The following is a 16,126-nucleotide window of genomic DNA, read 5'->3' on the forward strand; positions in this document are numbered from 1 at the left end:
GTATGAGGCAAAAGAAAGCTCCCACTGCCAGCACATGTGCACTTTATTTTTGTTTTCTCACTTTCCACGCAACTCAAAGCTTTCTGGCTTCCATTAATTGACATTGGATTTTATATGAGGTCACCACCTGGGATGAAATCATTCTGAAGTAATGCAGTATAAGAAGATGAGGAACGATTAGAGAAGGCTTCCAAAAGGAGTAGATGAAGGGAGTATTTATTGCAAAAAACTTTTCAAACGTATCTTAAAATGGAGGCGGGAGGGGGGAATTACCAAAAACAAGTCCAGAGGACTTTGATTGTTTCACTGGCACTTGATATAAGGGTTATAACATCAAACAAACTTTTGAAATAAAGAGCCTCTCTAGTTAACCCTGACCTCTGCAATTGAATTACAGGGATGGTAATATCACTGAGGAACAAAATGGGCTCCATACAAATGAGCTGAGCAGCCGCCGCAATAATTTTTTCTTGCAACATCCTTTTTATCTCTTCAAAGTAGTGTCAGTAGGAAGCCATAGTAAAATCATGGCATGCAAAACTCTGAGCTTTCTCAATCCCCATTAAAAAAAATGACGAAATTTCGAGGTTTCCTGTCTTGATGGAGTTGTGCAATGTTTTAAAAGAATGGCCGGTTACCAGCATGTTCTGTGATGATTTATTGTCCTCCCTGACACTGTTGTGAAACAGAAACTTCAGTATTGACTTATTCTCAACCAGCCCAAGCATCAGTACTAGTAAGGTCTTGCTGTAGTATCAGAGGCAGTGAGTAGGGGGGGTGTCTAAAAACAGAGCTAAAAGGCCTTTCCCACTCCTCCCCAGTAGGATCAAGAGAAATGCCAACACCTGAAGGGCTGTACAGGTGCTGTGTAACATGTATGTACAACTTGTCTGTCCCTGCAGTGCATCCACAGTTCACACTGAAGATCTTGTTTGTCTCTTCCTGCCTCGGGATTTGGTTAAACAAAGCTTGTGAAGGATTTTAAAGATGAGAGCAACCATACAAAATATTTATTAGTTTGTTTTCTTAAGTCGAATGGTTTAGTTGTGACTCACAGAATCACAGAATGTTAACCATCTTTTACCCCTCCTTCCTCTGTCCTGAAGCAAATTCCTGTTGACTTTACTGTAATGCAGAGGACCTAAAGAAAAGGCAGGCCTAAACCTTGAGGCCATTGACTTTGGTCCTATACCAGAATTATTTACTTTTCTTGTCATGCAAGTGTCCATGTAGTTCTGCTTCAAATTATCGAAAGCTACTGTGTGTAATGAAGATATAGAATACTTGAATATAGAACACACCCAGAAACGCTCTTGAAACCAATATTTTTCTCACATAAAAAGTGCCAGGACTCTGCTGTGGTGCTTTCTTAAATAATTTTTAAACAATAAGTGGTCAGGAGGGGCTAAACAGGCAGCATTGTGACCCAATGCTGAGAGAGGAGGGTTTCTTCCCCACTGCCTTTTATTGATGAATTTGTGCTTGACTATTCTGTTGGTCATTGTATCCTGCTGATGATGCATTTCTTTTTATTTTTGTGACAGACAAAAGACCTCCCAGTACAGCCTGAGAGGCCCAGTTACCCACCTCCACTCTTCCTCTCACCCTGTGTGAATTATGGGAGGTGTGGGATGGTTCTTCACTATGCAGATCCTCGAGTACAACCAGGGCCTTGCAGGGCACATGAGCAGCAGCAGCACTTGGTAAGATTCCCACTACTTCCCATGTGTCAAGGACACTGTTTTTCTCTCAGCATGGTGACCACAGAGTAACTGGTGCTATCACAGTGCCCTCAACACCAGCAACTGAATTTGTGGTTTCACAGTTTGTTGTTAGTTCCAGATCAATATCAAATTTACTTTGTCAAACACTATCTATCTATAATGCCACTCAGAAGAAAAACGGGGTTGTTCTGTGGTAAGGAACATTTGTACCTTAATTAGAAAATTAAAGTTGTTGGATTGGAGTCTTGCTGATTCCTTAGGTAAATTTACAACACTCATTCAGAGCCCTTTCTAACTGTATAGCTGTATAGCAGCATTATGGGTCTACTCTCTGGAGCCCAGTTCTGACCCTTCAACCTACAGTAATAAAATAATACAATAATAAAAAGCAGAAGTGGAAGGTGTATCTGAGTGTGGCTCACACCATGGGAAATTTACCTTTTTTCCTGGCACACAACAGGGTCCTGTCTTCCTCAGCACGAGGAAGAATAGCTTTGCACTGGAGCAGGTTATGTGAGGGGGAGTTATCTATTTCAAGGAAAATACTGCTTCAAATAAAGGTATTTTTGAAGTGCTCCAGGTTATCTAAGTGGGCTGTGCTTGTTCCAATCTAGTGAGAATGCATTTAAAAATGGTGAATGTCATTTTAAATATTCAGTGCCTGTTTCTGGCTGTAAAGCTGTCACATATGGAAAGATGCTCATTATTTGGGAAGTTACAGCCTTTTGAAAAATGCATGTAAGGCTTTCAGACTGCAGAAATCCAATGGAAGGGCTGCGGTCGGACAAGTAATTTCTGTGCTTCGGGAGTGTGCTTATCTGCCTATTTATCAAAGTTGGAAGTATTGCAGAAGGTTTTTCACTGCAATTTGGACACTGGCCCAGATTATTTTGGCTCTTCTCCCTGAACTTCCATCATCTGGGTTTCTAGTTCTGTGAGGGATCAGCGGGTTTATGGCTCTGCCACTCCTGCCGGAGCGCCGGGGTCACTTTGCCTCGCTGCTTTGGAACTCCCCGTTTCATCCTGACCCTTGTCTGAAATGCTGTGCCTGGGCCAGTGCAGCCTTGCTGCTCTGAGCCTTGGGAACCTCCCTGAGCAATTTGTTAGCTATGAAGGAAGGTGTTAGAATTTAATGAGTGTCCTGATACCTAATCCTGGGTGTTTAGTCTGTGCTTTTGCTTTTTCGGTCTTTTTATGTCTTGCACTTTTTCTTTCCTCTTTACATTGGTAGTGGAAACATTTTGTTTAGTCTTGTTTCTGAAATTCATTCGAGTTTGTGTGGTGCGAGTAGCTATGAAAGAGAAGAGTTGATCAGAGAACAGAAGATCCACCAGAAACTCAAAAAACCCAATGCAAATAAATGTAATTTGAGGCACTGGTGGGAAAACTACCTGTGCTAAAAGCAATGCAGCCTTGCTTTGTATCAAAGCCTATGTTGTTTGCCCATAAGCACGGAATCAGTTAACAATTCCTATGAATGGTACAACTGGTGTGAAAATACAATAGCTCCTTCTTTCCTGAAGGATGAGAGTGATCACTGCTCTGTAAGTGTGGATGACAGCAAAACAGAAAAGTTAAATCTGTTTTCTGTATCTACAGCTTCATCCTACCATCTTAATTTAGGCAAAACTTCTTTAGAATTCTCTGAAATTTGTTGCCTACAGATTGGAATCTGTAAGATTCCCCTTGGCAAGGCTCAGGATTTTGTCAGAGTAATTTCTGCAAAACAAGAATTATTTTTCCAGTTTAGCTGATCTGAAGCAGCAATTTCCTGGAATTTGACAAGCCTACATGTACTACCTACACCACAGACAGCCTGACCTGAAATGTCTGGTCCCAAAGTTGTTTTCTCTAGTGGTAGTTTGCAGCTCATTTACCACAGTGTGTGGTGTAAACTATAATGCACTATTTCTTTCTTGCAAGATTTCCCTGGACAAAACTGTATTTGCATGGACATAACCTTCCCAATACTTCCTCTTATAAGAAAGATGGGAATTTTTTCTACCTCACAAGATTTTCAATAAGTTATTTGATAACAGCTAGTGGCACGAGGAAAGGGAGGGGAGGAGGGAACTTCATTCCATGACTAATTCCTGTCCCAGTGAAGCATGTTACAGGTGTATTTGAACTGGAACAGCTTCACCTGGCAGGTGTACCAGGTTTCTCTGAGATGTTTTAGTACAGAGGTGCCTGCTGGTATCTTCTGCACTTCAATCCCCAGCTCTTTTAAAATCTGATTTGGTTCTGTGAGTGTTTCTTTTGATTTGTGGGATCTAGAAAGGTTTACACCAACATTTCTGAAGGGTGCAGCATCTAAACCCCGTGCCATAGAAAAGGAAGCAAGCTGAGGGACTTGGATCAGTGGAAACATAAAGCTAAATATAAGATTTTTTTGGTAAACTACTTTTGTAAGACTAATGAAAAGCTTCACAGCACAATTATGTTTTTATCATGTCCCTATTCTTCTGTTTGAAGTGTCTGTGAAGGCCATATTGCTGCAATAATGTTTTATTGTTCTGTGCAGCCAGACTATCAGTGGTATGTTCCTGACCAGCTTCCGCCAGATGTGCAGCACAAGGCAGATGGTAAGACAGCAGCTGTTCAGAGCACATATTAAATGTACTTTTATTTTAAATGGAGGCCTTTGAGGGATGCAGAGCAAACTTTCCTATTCATCTATCGAGTGCTTATGTGACAGCTTTGCCTTGGAGAGGCTGGGGTAAGAACAACACAGGCGAGGTTTCTAATGTAACACCACCTATGCTACAGCTTTCAGCTTCACTGCAATTCATAAAACGTCTCTATTACACGTTACAGGATCACACATTTGCCCCATTAAACACCTGGTAATAGTCCTAAAGAAAAGATATTCTCAGAATTCTCCTTGGAGCTTCTGTTGCTCCAGCTAAGACTGAATTTGATGATGTGCTGAACCCGGGGGCCAGCATAGGTTTAGAAGTCCTTGCTAACAAAGTACAGGCTTTAGGATGTCATTTCATCTTAAGGGCAAAATGCCCATTGCTGTTCTTGATCTGCTCTGATAGTTCAGGGTGCCAGGTCTGAAAAAAAAGCCATGTAAATGAACAGAGTTAAACAGTTGCAACAGTGTCAGTACAAACTATTTTTTTTTTGGAAACCAGGAGGAGTATTTAATGTTTGTACCTGGACTTGAAACCATTCCTGGTTGTTTTGAAGTACTTGTTTCAGACCACTCAAAAGATGGATGCCAGGGAGCACAAGGAATCTCTTCTGGGTGGGAGTCTGCCATTCCATGGTGCGAGTGGGTACCACATGGGGTGGCAGGGACTGGTGAGTCCAGAAGCTGTTTTGTAACATGCAGAAGAAGAAGATGGCTACAGAGGAACTATTCTGTTATTTATTGTTGTCCATATTTGCCCAGAAGAGAGGGTAGGGTGGGAATGGAGCTTGCCAAAATGGCTGAGGAGCTTCCCGTAGTTACATGGCAACTGTGTGGAGGGTTCTGATGTGGTCACAGGGAAAGTGGAGCTGTGACTGCAGGAGAGAACAGGAGATTAATTTTGCTGTTCCTCCCACTTAGACTTGAAGTGATTTATTGCACCGGAGGATACAGGGAGGTTATTTGTAACAGGGGATGAAACAAGGCCACCAACTGCAGCCCTGGGCCAGGACAGTGCACTTAGGGGATCTGAGGAAAGAGAGTTCTTCTCTTATCCTGCTTGACTATGACTTGGCTTTTGGCTCCCTGAAAAAAAAAACCTTTTAAAAATCCATGCCCTGTCTTTTTATTTACTGTTCCTTGCCCAGAACATCCAAATACCTCCTTTGTCAATGGGACAGTGAGTAGGACACTTGGAGACTTTCCCTGCCCTTTTTTCCTTCAGTCCTTCATTTCTTAATGAGTCCCATCATAGCACTGGATGTCTGCTTTAACATCTTTAGGGCTCTTTCTATCTTGGCTGACAAAACAAAGATGATTTTATTAGCCATTGATCACACAGAAGTCCAGCTTCTCTCAGTTAAATATATTATATATAGGTGCATATATTATATATAGTGGTCTCTATTAAATCTGCATGTAAGTATTTTGAGAAAGGTTTCAAAGATAGAAACCCCAAGAATATGTGATGACAAAGTATCCCAATGTTCCAATTTCTTTGTTCTATTTTGTGCAAGTGCTAATTACAATGGGGGGTTTAAATGAGCCAGTATGTGCAGCAGCATTCCTGAATCTCATTTTCTCATCCTTCATTTTCTCATTAGATGATAAACTGACCGATAAATCTTATCTCTGCTGAGCTAGGACTTCATTATAGAAAAACAAATCAGCAGTGCAGCAACTTTTAGGCATGAAGCAGTTTCCTTTAGGAATGCTATTTCAGTAGGTTGATATTTCTAAGGAAAAGCCTTAAGTTTTCCCTAACAAATTTTTCTTTGACACTGGGCATTTTTTCTTAAGTAGTAATTATAAAATACAGATCACAGGTTATAACTTCAGAGGTGAACAGAAGTGAAATTAATTGGGAAACTCATATTTTTTATAAGTTTGTTCTCCAGACTGCTGTTGTCCCCAGAGATGTGTTTTGGTAGTTGGCAGAGGATCACTTAAGCACAAGCCTGTGGAGCAATGTTGTGTCCAGCACTGAACTCTCAGGGTGGTGTGATGGTTTGGATCTGGCACTTTTTGATTTGAGCCCTTTCTAATTAGCTGGAAATAACTTCATCAGAATATAGGAAGGATGAGTGTTCCTGGACCTGGCTCCTGAGCTTTTTTGTTCTTGGTTGTGTGGTTCTGTTTGGGCTTTTTGAGTGATTCGAGTTTAATTTTTAAGGAGCAAGGCAGAAAGATTTCCAGCAAATGTACTTAATGTCACTTCATTTGGCAAGGAGTGTTGACTTCCTTCCTTATCCAACTATGCAAAATTGAAAAGACAGTTGAAAAAAAAAAAAAAAGATTGATTATGGAGATTTTCCCTGAACCCAGTTTTTAAATGCAAAATTCTCTGGGAAAGAGGTTTATTGCTCAGAAGCCTACTCAGAGCAAGAACCCTTTTGCATGCCACAACTGCTGGCATGTACTGCCTTTTCCTCTTTCAAAATTAATCTTACTGCATTTGTTTTCCTGGCAGAAAGATTCTCAGCACATGTATTCAAGGACCCCAGTCACCCCTTCAGAACATCAGATATAAGTAATGGATTTCTGTGACCTGAGCTGTATGTTTTATGTTGGATCCAGTCATGCCAGGCACAGGGACAAACCAAAATATAGCCCTTTGCTTCATCTTGACATCGTCTGGGAAAGCAGAAATCAACCTGCAAAGCCCTAAGGATGCCCAGATGAGCACATGAAGCAGCAGGATGTGCCCACTTACTTTCATTATAATCTCATCTCCTGTTCCCTTTCCACACTCTGCTGCTTTCCAGATTTTTGCCCTCGAGGTACCTAATTTGCTGCTAATGTTGTTATAATTACAGCTAATTGGAAGAAGAGGAGGAGTTTTTCCACTGAAAATAATGACATCTGTAGGGAGAGGGAGAAAAAAATGAAAAAACTGAAAAATGGATTTGTGGAGGTCTTCAGTGAAAACCAGACAGGAAAAAAAAAGTCAATAAATTGACATCCTAATTTTCCTGGAAAAAAAATCACAGACCCTAAACATTTTTGGTATTAGCTAGTTCTCAGTGCATATGTTACATGAGAAATTACCAGTGCTCCCAAGTAGCCGAGACAGATTTAATTAGCAGCTTTGCCATCCCCATTGGGAATGAAAATGTGATTATTGTCAGGATTTTTACTAGTACAGCTTGATTTGTGCTACTGCAATGTAACAGAAAGGCCATTAGCACACCTGTGGTTTCTAACTGCAGAACCTGTCAAGTTGCCTCTTTTGGAAAGGCATTGCTTTTAAAAGTCAGCTTTATCTACCTTGCACAAATGTGGCCCTTTTGGACCAGGTTTTCTGTCGTGTCCATTGGGATCTCATCAGCCCTGTGGGTTTGAAGTGAGTGAGGGGGTTACTGTGTAGCAGCTACAGGGCAACTCTTCCAGGCGAATTCAAAACCCTGCTGGAAATATTTCACTCTTGATGTTTCTCGTGTAAGTGAAATACTGTGTACACTTGCATGTGTGTTACTAGAGATGTGTTACAGCATTTCCAAAATCTTTTGAAACTTCAGGAAGCTTGTGTTACACCAGCAATAGCATCTTTCTTCAGTTTTGTTTTTTCCTACCTTGAGTGAGTTACTATCAAACAGGTTTTTGAGCCACAGACACCTGCTTAGCCATAGGTACTGCTGCCTAATTGTTCCCTCTGTCATACTTACCTACTCTCCTGAGTGCCCAGGTACACCCATGAGCCCTGCTGAATGTCAGTTGAGCTTTTTAGAAGTCTACAAAGGTTTTACAGGGGGTTTTAGATCATTAGACCCTGATGTTTGCTCTCTATAAACCATCAGGACTAGATGAAAGTCGAGAGAAACTACCAGTGCACTCTGACATCTCTACCCTCTTCTGCTTCTTCACTCCTACTGCCCCTTGTAGTGAATTGATTACAGTCTTGTAGGGATGTATAGAACTGGCTTTAGGGGTGTGTCTGTGAAAATCTTACAAAACAGAGGGAAATTAATCACAAGTGAGTTGTTTTTCTCAGTCTCAAAATAATTCCTGTGGATTTACTCATGCAGATTCACCCCCGGAGAAGGGAGCCCAGCACTGACAGCCCGAGACCTGGAGAAGTGTAAACCAGAGGCTGCAAGCAAGTCTTGCAACTTCATTATTCTGTTTTCTTCTGGGTTTTTTTTTTTTGCCCTCAGCTCCTTATCTCTTCAGTGCATGTGATTTATGTGTGGTGAAATCCCTGCGAGGACAATAGAAAAGCAGATCATCCAGGCTGGTGATCCTCAGGATCCAGTTAAACTCTGCTGGGAAGCGTTACTGCCCTTTGTTCTGAAGATGCTGTTTATGCTGCCTTTGAGAATCTGTTAAAGAGCCTTATGAGAAAAGATGCAGCCCTTGCTGGGGATTCAGGCTGTCACATCTGTTTTGAATCCGAGAGCTTATAAACTCAATAGCATTGTGATTTTTGTTGTTGTTGTTTGAGAATTATAGAGAGGGCTTACTTGATTCCAGGGAATGATTTGTTGATGTATCATCTCGAATTCTGACATCTTTTTCTTGGCTGGTAAAAAGGAAATCTGCTTCACTGTTTGAACACATTTGTGGAACTGTAAACAGGGTACCAGTGATGCCAGGCTGAGTAAAAGGTGCCCCTTTCTGAGTCCAGGTCAGCTCTCATTTTGTTTTGGCTCTAGAATTATATGGAGAAAAGAAACCACAGGGTTTTTTCTGTGTGCACTTATTCGTATCAGAAGAATTTTAGTAGAAATATTTAATGGGTTTAATTTCTAAGTGAATATGGCTTTATATTTCCAAATGATTCTTATAATGAGTCTGAAGATCACCGTGTACCCTCTAACCCAAGAATAAAATGTGGCTTTTTAAGTGAAATTGTATTTAGATGATTAAATTTTGTCAGAAAACTATGGTGTGTGGGTGTTCAGCAAATACTACTTCACAATCTACTTGCAAGATTGTCTCTTCCCTTCAGGCTTTTAAGAAGGCAGCTGCTGGGAGACAGGTACCTGAACCTGCTGGGATCCCACCTGAAAGAAGCATCAGATTTTTGCACCATGAAGCCACATGAGAGTCCTGCCTGCTTTCCTGATAGCTCAGGAGTAGTTAATGTCGATTGAAGTTCCCACACAAACAGCTTTTGGAGCTGTGCAAAGACAGAGTCGTCAGCTACAAGATTGCCTGCCTGTGTCATTTCTGCTTTTAGAACAGGTATTTCCATTCCCTTCCGTGTACAAAAGCCTGTGCACTGAAATAAGAACCTTACGGGGTTAAACATGTTCAGCATTTGATTTTGGGCTCAATGGGGAACAGTCCCTGGGAAAGGATTTTTCTGCTTTAGAGCAGACCCCGACACGGATCCAGGCAATGGCATTCCTAACCCACGGTATGGACTCGGGGAGAATACAAGCAAAGCACTGAGCAGAGCAGCCTCTGGAGGGAAATTGCTTTTCCATGAACTATTGAAAATTAGGAGTTTGACTGCAACACTGGCTACAGAATAAACTCCCGGGTCTCTGTAAGAGAGAGGGGAGTTTTTATCCGTGCCTGACTTTGGAGCTGGCCTGCAGACACCACAGCAGCAGATAATTTAACCAGCAAACAATGTAACTGCGCTACTCCTGATTAGTGCTTTGGCTAATAAGGGTGAGATCATGGAAAATGCTAATGAGGTGCCTTCGGAAAATCCAATTATAATGTAACCCAATTCAATGGGAGGTCTCAGCAGGTGACCAGTGCTGTGGGCAGAGCACCCCACACTCAGAGACGCCGTGAATCCCCCGAACAGACGAGCTTCTGTGTGTGCCTGGGGGGAGGCAGCAACCTCCGCGTTCATTCAGTCCCACTGTTTCCCCCAACCAACCAGGCAGGTTTGCTCCTGCCGTTTGTGGTGCTTAACTCATCATCTGACAGCTTGTGCAAGCATTGTCTGCCCCGAGCAGACGATTCAACACGGGCTATTCACGGGAAGAAAATAGTTTGTTTGCAGGGCTATCTTGTTTTTTTTCCTCTGCTCAGTCACAGGCTTTTAATGTTTGTCAGGCTTGGGCACAGGACTAAACTCCGACTCACACAAATCCTAAACCCTCTTAGTGTGGGGGATTCCTTTTTTTTTTTTTATGATACTGTATCTTTTTAAATGCATATAAAATGCCTGTAAGTTGTTTTTCCTCTTGGTTTTCTTGGAGTGATGTATGTTTCCCAAATGCAGGTGCTGCCCCAAAGGATACGCTTTCTGCAGTGACCCAGGCAGCTTTGAGGGGGTGAGTTATTTTAGTTAAAATCAACCATCGTGTTCTTAGCAGGCCTTTTTCCTTCCCTGAGCTTTGCCAAAAATGGATATCAACACTCCCAGTTCTTCCTTAAAAGCCTGGTGTCTTTTGGGAGGTTTTGGCCCTTTTTTTTTTCTGTGATGATGTGACACCAACATATCCATGACTTAAAGTTTTTTGTTTTGACTGACCACTATTTTACTTCCCAGATATTTAAAGTTCTGTGCCTTGCCAAAAATTTGTTGTTCTAAAATTGTCTTTTTCTTCTGAAGGCCTGAAGGTCTGCTGGTGACAGCCAAGTCAATGCTTATTCCATTCTATGTCTATATCTATTTCTTTCTACTCTTAGATAATGTGTGGCATGATGGGAAGATTTCATTGGTGATAAGTGAATTGCCTGTCTTTATAAATCACTAAATACCATCCCTCCTTAGTCTTAGGCTGTCATTTGTTTTAGGAAGGAAAAATTGTTACTTTGACATTGCTCATAAAGTTGGGAGCTGCTTTAATGGCCTGAGAAACTCTGTGTACAAGAGGAGCTGGGTTCATGGCAATGCTGCAAGCAAAGCATGTGGGGTGCCCCAAATACCTACACTATCCTGTGGTGGGAAGGCTGGATAACACGGCAACAACACGTTTCTGGGTAATTAGGATTATGAGATTCCCCAAATTTCTGGTCTTATCCCCCTCTCTCTCCTTCTGTAGTCTAGAATGAGAAAAAGCAGCTGGTGTATGGTGATACATTTTGCTCAAGCAATCTCAGCTGCTCCAGCTCTCCCTATTCTTCCCACTCCAATGAATTGGAAATGTAATGAGATGGAAAATTCTACCTTGCCCAGAGCACCCTGTGCTGAGCTGAGAGAATATTTCTAATCAGGTTGAAGTTCTCACTCTTATTTAAAAAAAAAATAAGATCCTGACATTTAAAAATGGTTTCTGTATTTTAACTTTGCTGTGAGAATGGCAGAAGAATTCCCCTGATCTGTGCAGATGCAAGTTTAAAGGCCTGCAAGACACCACGGGGGTGGAAAATATTTTTTTGATTAATAAAACACTTTCCCACCAGGAGCCAGGATGCTGGTTAACGCTGTGTTTTCACTCATAGCAGCAACAGCCCCGCTTCCACCTGCCCTATAAAAGGGAAACACCCAGGTGCTTCCTGTCCAAGAGCTGCTGGTGGGAGAGCAGAAGGTCCACGCTGGCCTCCAAACATGCCATGGGCTGGAGGTGATGGGAGCAGGGCTGAGGCAAGGAGGGCAGGCAGGAATGTGATGGGGCACAGTGCCACGTGCAGTCTGGTGATCACTGCAGGAGGTCAGACCTTGCAAGACTGAGCCTGTGGATTGCAACTTTCTTGGTCTAATGGGAGACACCAGACCAAGGGGGGTCTGAGGCTCTTCCCATGGCCAAGGGAAAGGATTTGGAGAAGGGAAGTCTCGTGGAGCGACAGCAGGATGTTTGTATGGCATGACCTGCTGAAGAAAAAAGTTACAGCTTTGACCAATGGTAGAACTCCTTTGTTGCTTTTTTTGCCATCTGGTTGGTTTCTTTCATTGAGTTATTTGCTTTAGCTGAGAGAAGAGAGGGAGATGTTTTAATTTTCTTGGAGGAAGTTTTCATTTTGTGCCTTCCTGCGTTCAGGCTTCCTGTGTCTCATCTCTTAGTTGTGTTAATCCCAAGTTAGTCCATTTAAGGCAATGGCATTATCCTGTAGGGCTGGCACATGCATAGCTTCTTTGCAAGTTGTTCACAAAACCAGCCATCTGTGACTAAATATAGCAGTCACTTATAACTTATTACTCAAGGTTAGGCACAAAGCACCAGCCAGATTATGTCCCTATGCTAAAAGTTAGGAAAAACTGCCCTTTTCTGAAGATTGAAATCAGAGCTGGTCTTTTTGTAATTCCTATTCTTTTCCCCTTTCTCTCCCCAGTGCCAAATTTGCAGCCTATCCTGTATAGTCATGACCCAGCATGGAATCTGTGGAAATAATGTCAGAAGAAACAATCCTAGTTATGCCAAATGGAAGGGATTAGCAAGGATACCAGAAAAACACAGTCATCAGCACCAAAGAGCAGGATATTTCAAATGAAGTCCTTTCTGCATAAGTGACCTGTTCAGACACCAAAACAGCTTTGGAGGGGCAGTGAATCACCCCTTATTTTCAGGGTTCTTGTGGGAAAGAAAAGCTGTACAGGAGAAAAGCTGATTTCTTATGAACTGGGATAACAATACTCTCTTATGCTGGCAGTAGCAAGAGAGGGATTACTTTATTCCCTGTTAAAATTCTCCTGTGGTCAAGAGTTAAGTGAGTGTGGGGATGTCAAACAGGGGACTTGGAGCCTCCAGTGATGCGCTTTCTCTAGAAGGGAAGGGAACTTGCTAAAATCAGGTTTGAGGCATGAATATTGCATTAGAGTTAACTAAAAGCAGCCTCGAGTCTGGCTTAGTAATACCAGCAAAATTGGTTGTTCACAGGGATTGCTCCTAATCCTTACTGGTGATAGTTAAAATTCAAAGCCTGTGTGGGATGTTGTCATCTCACTGCTCGTGACGCCTGAAGAGACACCTGACTTCCCTGAGGATTGGGGTGTGGTGGGGTCAGAATGCTGGGGCTGCTTTTCTACCCCTGTCTGATAAATTAATAAGGCAGCACTTTGAAGCACAGCTAAGAAAGAGCTGCAAAACCAGAAAACCTCCCTGCCAAATCAAACCCACTGCATTTGCAGGGTGACCTCTGAGCACCACAGTTCTGCATTACCAGATACCTGTTGGGCAACTGAAACAAAAAAAAGTCCCCAGAAGAAAAAAAAAAAAGGGCAATTAATCTGAATGTGCTGTTAATTTAATAATATTCCCACGTGGGGTCTTAGTGCTACTATTCACAAGCTGACCATAATTTCCTACTGTTCCACAGGTGCTTGTGACAGGCTCCACTTTCCACGTTCATTCCTTTGCAGTCCTTTACTTTGGAGTCACAGCAAACCATTTACTTGTTTCATTGGTTTTGTTTTTTTTTTTTGAGTCAGATGAGGTTTGCAGAAAGTAAAATTCCCATTGGAAGAGAACTTAAAAAGGTGGTGCTGTACTGCCAGGAAACCTTTTCCAAATAATCGAGTTCTTATTAATAGAAGTTTTCACTTTGATGAATGCAAACATTCAAGCTATAGCATGTTGTGTGGCTTTCTGTATCTGAAAGCACAGATAAGGGATGTGGGAAATGCAAACAACAAAAACCTCTGAGCAGTACCAGGAAGGGGGAGGATATTAATAAGGAAGGAATATCCCTTATGAGTTTCCTGTTTGTTCTTATTCTTTCAGCCTATTCTACCCAAATTTGTTTAGTTTCTGTATGTAAAAATCACTATTGTTTATGAGCAGTATTTCATTTCGTTTTATTTGGACCAGCTTAATCATATGAAGACTGTAAGCCTTTCTTCATCTGGGAAGAAAATGATCCAGGCACTGCACCTCGATTTATGTGTGCTGGTGGGTGTAACACTGGCTCAGTGTTTCATGGCTACCAAGCAGATGCCATTCATCTCAGTCAATTGTTCTCAAAATTATTACATTTCAGTTGCAGGCATCTAAATCTCCACTAACTTCTTTAGGCTACTTTAAACTTTGACATATTAGTCCCTGAAATTCTGCAGACATTCTACCTCTGAAGTCCCCAGAAACCCGGCGGGGCTCTGCAGAGCCCAGGCCAAGTCTGGCTTTGCTAAAATGCCCAGGTTTTCCTTGCTCTATAGAAAAAACATGTGTGGAAAACTCAGGTTCTTCCAGGTGGTCTGGGGACTGTATGTGCAGGTGCTCCTGCGTGTACTTGCATATTTCTGTTATAGAAAATAAGTGTTCAGCTATGGAGGTTGGAGTGTAAGAGCTAAATATGATAAATATACATCCTCGTCCTTCTAGGAAAGAAATCTAGCAAGGTTGGTGACACTTTAAACCAAGCCACATAACATACTGTGTCCCCAGGAAGAGCAGAGCAGTAAGAGAAAATTAAGATTTCGTTTTAACCCAGAGTTCAGCCTTCACCAGGGTCTAATTTTTGAAGTCTTCCCAGGCTGAGCAGCTTTGCCTGTGTTAATGGCATGCTGCACTCCGGGCTGGCAGAGCCCACTCCCTGCCACCCTGCTTTGCTTTCTCAGTGCCAGCTTTATGTTTACACATTGCTGAGGGAGAAGTGTGTTTCCATGGGTTTTTATTTACTCTTTTATAAGAGTGCTCCAAGTTTACTAGGGGAGTTTAATTGGGCTCCAAAGCGTTCTGTCCTGCTCACAAAAGCACACTGTTGTTCTGCTGCTGTTTTTCCTGTCATGATGAAGGCCCTCCTGAGCTAAACCACTGTCTCCTCTCTGCCTACAGGATGTGGAAAGGCCCGTGGTGCACCTCCATGAGCTGGAATGGCAATGGACAATGGACACCCTTCCTGTCCTTGGCCTCCTTCACCCCTCAGAGTGTGGTGTTTCAGCAGGAGGGAGAAGGTCAGTGCTCATAGCTGAGAGCAAGGCTGCATTTGCCCAAAATGACATGATTTTTGACCAGCATGAAAAACCATTCCTGGCAATTTAAACACATTTCCTTTGGAGTGACAAAGTACAGTAAAAATACCTGACTTCTCCAAAGGCTTCTCGGGCCATTCCCTCACCTCATGGGAGCTGGTTTCCGTTGCCCAAGGCACAGGCTCTTTGTTAGAGGGAGCAGGTTATTTTTCAGAGTTCCCAAACAGAGCTATGACCCAGCCTTTCCCTTGCATGGAGGGGAAGGGACCCAGGCAGAAGTGGTCCATGCTTTTTGCCTGGTTTCCTATGGAGCAGTGTTCATGAAGCTGTGCTGGCTGTGCCCATGCATCTGTCTGCCAGACCTTCCTGGTGACTGTATCATCCACGAAATGTCACATTTGCCAGCTTCAGTCAATTTGGTAGAAAGCCAGCAGGTCTCAAGGATGGGCAGGTAGAAGGTAGGGGAACCTTTTATCTCAAGGAAATCTCAGCATGTGCTCTGGGCTTATAAGATACCAGAGAATCCACACAGGACCTCAGCCAGGTGAGACCTGTCCCTGGGAGATCCAGCTTCAGTGACCCAGGGCCACAGTGCCTGGCTATTGGCTCTGGAGGGAATGAACATGGAAGCTGTAGAACGTTTGTAGTGCAGATCCAGGTCAATTCCAAGGAAATCTGTAATGCTGTCAATAAAGCAGGAGAAGGTTATGAATTAGTGCATGACAAATGAGGTGATGGGCTGGCAGGTGATCCAGTCAATACACTGAAATGTCCTTATTGATGCCAGGCTGAAGTGCTTTGATGCTGGTCTTCCCTTGATCTGGTGACAGGATTTTTGTGGACACGGTCACTATCATCATCATGGTGGCTTCACAGAGAAACCACACTATCTTTTCTGGAAAAGTGGGATGTATTAAGGAAGCACCTGAGGAGCTGCCTTGTCTGCGTAGTGCCAGACCTTTACTGAAGCAGGATTGCCTTGCTGTGACTAAGCTGCAGCTGGTGCTAATG

The 16,126-nt window shown here is 42.6% G+C and overlaps 1 protein-coding gene across 1 annotated transcript in view; it reads left to right on the forward strand.

Moving 5' to 3' along the window:
- Nucleotides 1-9,206, forward strand: part of TNIP3 (TNFAIP3 interacting protein 3) — a 35,438-nt gene extending 26,232 nt beyond the window's left edge. Inside the window, exons 11-13 of the mRNA XM_029964046.1 lie at nucleotides 1,545-1,703; nucleotides 4,249-4,309; nucleotides 8,388-9,206. Of these exons, the coding sequence (XP_029819906.1) occupies nucleotides 1,545-1,703; nucleotides 4,249-4,309; nucleotides 8,388-8,419 (252 nt within the window). The 3' untranslated portion in view covers nucleotides 8,420-9,206. The remainder of the gene's footprint in view (nucleotides 1-1,544; nucleotides 1,704-4,248; nucleotides 4,310-8,387) is intronic.
- The last annotated feature ends 6,920 nt before the right edge of the window (nucleotides 9,207-16,126 follow it).

Source organism: Manacus vitellinus, unplaced genomic scaffold (genome assembly GCF_001715985.3).
Source record: "Manacus vitellinus isolate BGI_N305 unplaced genomic scaffold, ASM171598v3 scaffold_69_pilon, whole genome shotgun sequence".
Taxonomy (NCBI): Eukaryota; Metazoa; Chordata; class Aves; order Passeriformes; family Pipridae; genus Manacus; species Manacus vitellinus.